At 43.1% G+C, this 2,941-nt stretch overlaps 1 protein-coding gene across 1 annotated transcript in view; it reads right to left on the minus strand. All coding sequences in view use genetic code 11, as the record gives it.

Moving 5' to 3' along the window:
* Positions 1-2,017: 2,017 nt before the first annotated feature.
* Positions 2,018-2,941, minus strand: part of EGR_10109 (Metaxin-3) — a gene marked incomplete at both ends in the record, with an annotated part of 3,332 nt that continues 2,408 nt past the window's right edge. Inside the window, one exon of the mRNA XM_024499358.1 lies at positions 2,018-2,304. Coding sequence (XP_024346233.1) covers positions 2,018-2,304 — 287 coding nt within the window. The remainder of the gene's footprint in view (positions 2,305-2,941) is intronic.

Genomic DNA, 2,941 nt, shown 5'->3' on the forward strand with positions numbered 1-2,941 from the left:
TTTTTCGCAAATATGGCTGACATTAGCTATTCGAACAGCCTCAAAAGAGAACAAGTCTACTGTACACTATCAACTATCTGATGGGCGATTTTCCCGACTGAGTGTCACGAATGCCAGTTTTCATTTCTCATTATTTTCCAGGATTGGCGAAATCTTTGTTCACAAAGGTATTTAAGTCCCTGCGGAGAAAAAATGACGACTCAAGCGTCATTGCTACATACCTTGGGTTGCAATTTTTGGTTTTGTAGAGCCAAATACTGCAAACGTCAACATTCAATGGTGTGTTTGGTAATTATTTTGCTCCGGTGACTTGGTCACTTAGTCAAGTAGACATTCAAAGAAGCACCGCTACACACCTAGTTGGATTCTTCTTATGTGGCCCTGGTGTAAAGTGCTGTGTGATTTATTCCCCTATATCTCACGCATTAATCAAATGATTGAGTGTTGACGACCTGCAGTACAAAAACCGGCGGATTCGACAGCCTGGACAAAAAATAACGTGGATCTCTGTACAAATTGGCTATCAAGTATGTTATTGAAATGCGTAAAATAGTGAAGTCTAAAAGTGATATCAGGAGGTTAGCTGCAACCTTGAGCAATGGTACTCCACTCTCAAGCCGCAGAACCGTAAAAAACACGAACAAGTCGGTCAATGAGGAATTACATTTGCCTTTGCTTCTGTCACCCCCATAAATGGCCCGTTTAAGCACTTTAGACAACCGTCAAGGGGCTGAAGAAGCTGAGCCACCTTCCAATGCAGCTTGATGCACCACGTAATCAGTTCTGCCTACATTCACAGCAAATTAAGTTTAGTGAGCAGCATCTATGGTAAGGTTCAGCGGGACCGGAGAAGACATCACCTTAGCGGTGATCTCTAGCGAGTAAGAATATTCGCATTCTTTGGTAGGAGATTTGAGGACCTCTTCTCTGCAGCCGATTTCTCTCGCCATCCTACCGAATCCTTGGGCCTCGTGGTCGCAGTACTTCAAATGAATGTCATCCCTTCCCCCTGATACGTACAGTCGAGAAGCTGACTTGGATCAGTCATGCAACCCGTGCTTCTGCATCCATCCGTTACAGCGGGCATTTAATGCTGAATTATGCTAATAGCACCTCTTTGTTTGGAACACTTCAAATCGGCTGATATGCGCAGTTAAGTAGTTGCTTCAGCTCTTCGTAACTGTTTGTAATGGGCTCAGAATGCTTTCAAATACAACACCCCGCGTTTGCGCCAAAAAGTTGTGATGAAGAATCCCGCGCGCTGTTTAATACTCAGTAGCCATTTTTTTCAAATTTTCCTCATCAGTCAAACAATTACTACTTGACGGACATTGTTAATACTGGGCATGCGGTAGTCATTTGACAGACTTTTCTTGCCTCCTTCGGGCGACGCCACTTAAAACCGCTAACTGAAAACTTACAGATCTGCAATGAGGAAGGGTAGCAAGGAAGAATAGATGTGAAGCATTAGCCCTGTGAAAGCATTCCAATTTCCATATTTTAACAAATGATTCCATTGTAGGCCAGTTTCCTTACAACTTCGAACTAGCATGCGCCGTACCCTCGCTACAGAGCATCGTCCAGTTTTGAGCAGTATGAAGCTAGTACTTTTTCCCAACTTTCTAGAAATCGTAAATGCTCATTTTCATAAATGTACTGCATTCACCGTTGTCATAGGAGGACTCACAAATGTGCCCACTACTGTACATAAAGTTCTTAAGCCATCTGCATGTGTGGATATCCCCAAGTTGTACACCGGCCACCACAAACAACGGTCTCCACTTGGAGTTTCCTGTCATCGCAATTTCGCATTAAAGACATCACAATAGGGTGATAATTGCTAAAACCCTTACAAAAACCCCACCAAACAACAGCGTTCTATGTTGTGAGACTGAACTTCAACCTCATTTTAAGCCCTTCAAGGCTTTGAGAAAGCCAAGCAACAAATGAAATGTTAGCTCTTTAAAAAAGCAGTCGTACTACGACATCTATACAAAAAGGTGTGTAAACTATAGTCTCATTCATCAATTTCTATATTATTGAACTCCTCAGCTCCTATTACCCTCGACCCCATATCCTCCTTTTCGTCCTCTGCAGCGAAGCCGATGAAACCCGAGCCGACGCCAAAAACCCCGAGTACGACGAGGACGAGGACGGCAAAGACAAGACTGTCCCGGAAGGGCACAAGAAATGGGGGCAAAACTGTGGGTACAGAGTGGGACACGAAGAGAGAAGAGAACCATCCGCCACCACCACCACCACCACCACCGACCTTCTCATCCACCCCCGTTTGCGCATTCATAGCTGGAGATGAAAAAGCGTTGTCAGGTTGTTAGCTAAAGAGAGATATTTTAGATTTGTATTCAACCACACGAGTTCTTCGACAAGCGCATACTGGTATCATTTCCGTCTACGGACCACCGCACAATTATAACAAAAATCTGTCCAGAACTATGCTGATCTCGTAACGGCGACAGGGGAATTCCTGACACTAAAATGGTAGTACCGGTGAGTGAATTCGATTCATAAGGATAAAGTTCCTGATTTTATTAATTGGCTTCCAAAAACAAGTCACAGGGAAGCATATCCCGGGGATGGTGGATTTTGAAGAGATTCACAACAGAGGGGTTATCAAAGCCACGTGCACTTTTGACAATCACTCCAATTAGGCGTTCTATCAATAATGCAGCAAAAACCAGGGCGATTTCAAATCTTAACGATTAAGAAAGAAAAACTGTGAAACTAATATAAAATGTACATGAAGATATGTGAATTAGAAAAATAGTTGATACTCTCTCCATGTTTCTATTGGGAGCACGTGTCCATTATCAGCTCTGTGAGGCCATGTTAGACAGAACTCCAGCAATCAGATTCACTGAGCGTAAAACAGTGTTGTACCAAAGTTTTCCTGTTTCTTATTAAGTCTCATCATCATTACTTC

Source organism: Echinococcus granulosus (assembly GCF_000524195.1).
Source record: "Echinococcus granulosus chromosome Unknown EG_S00190, whole genome shotgun sequence".
Classification (NCBI taxonomy): domain Eukaryota; kingdom Metazoa; phylum Platyhelminthes; class Cestoda; order Cyclophyllidea; family Taeniidae; genus Echinococcus; species Echinococcus granulosus.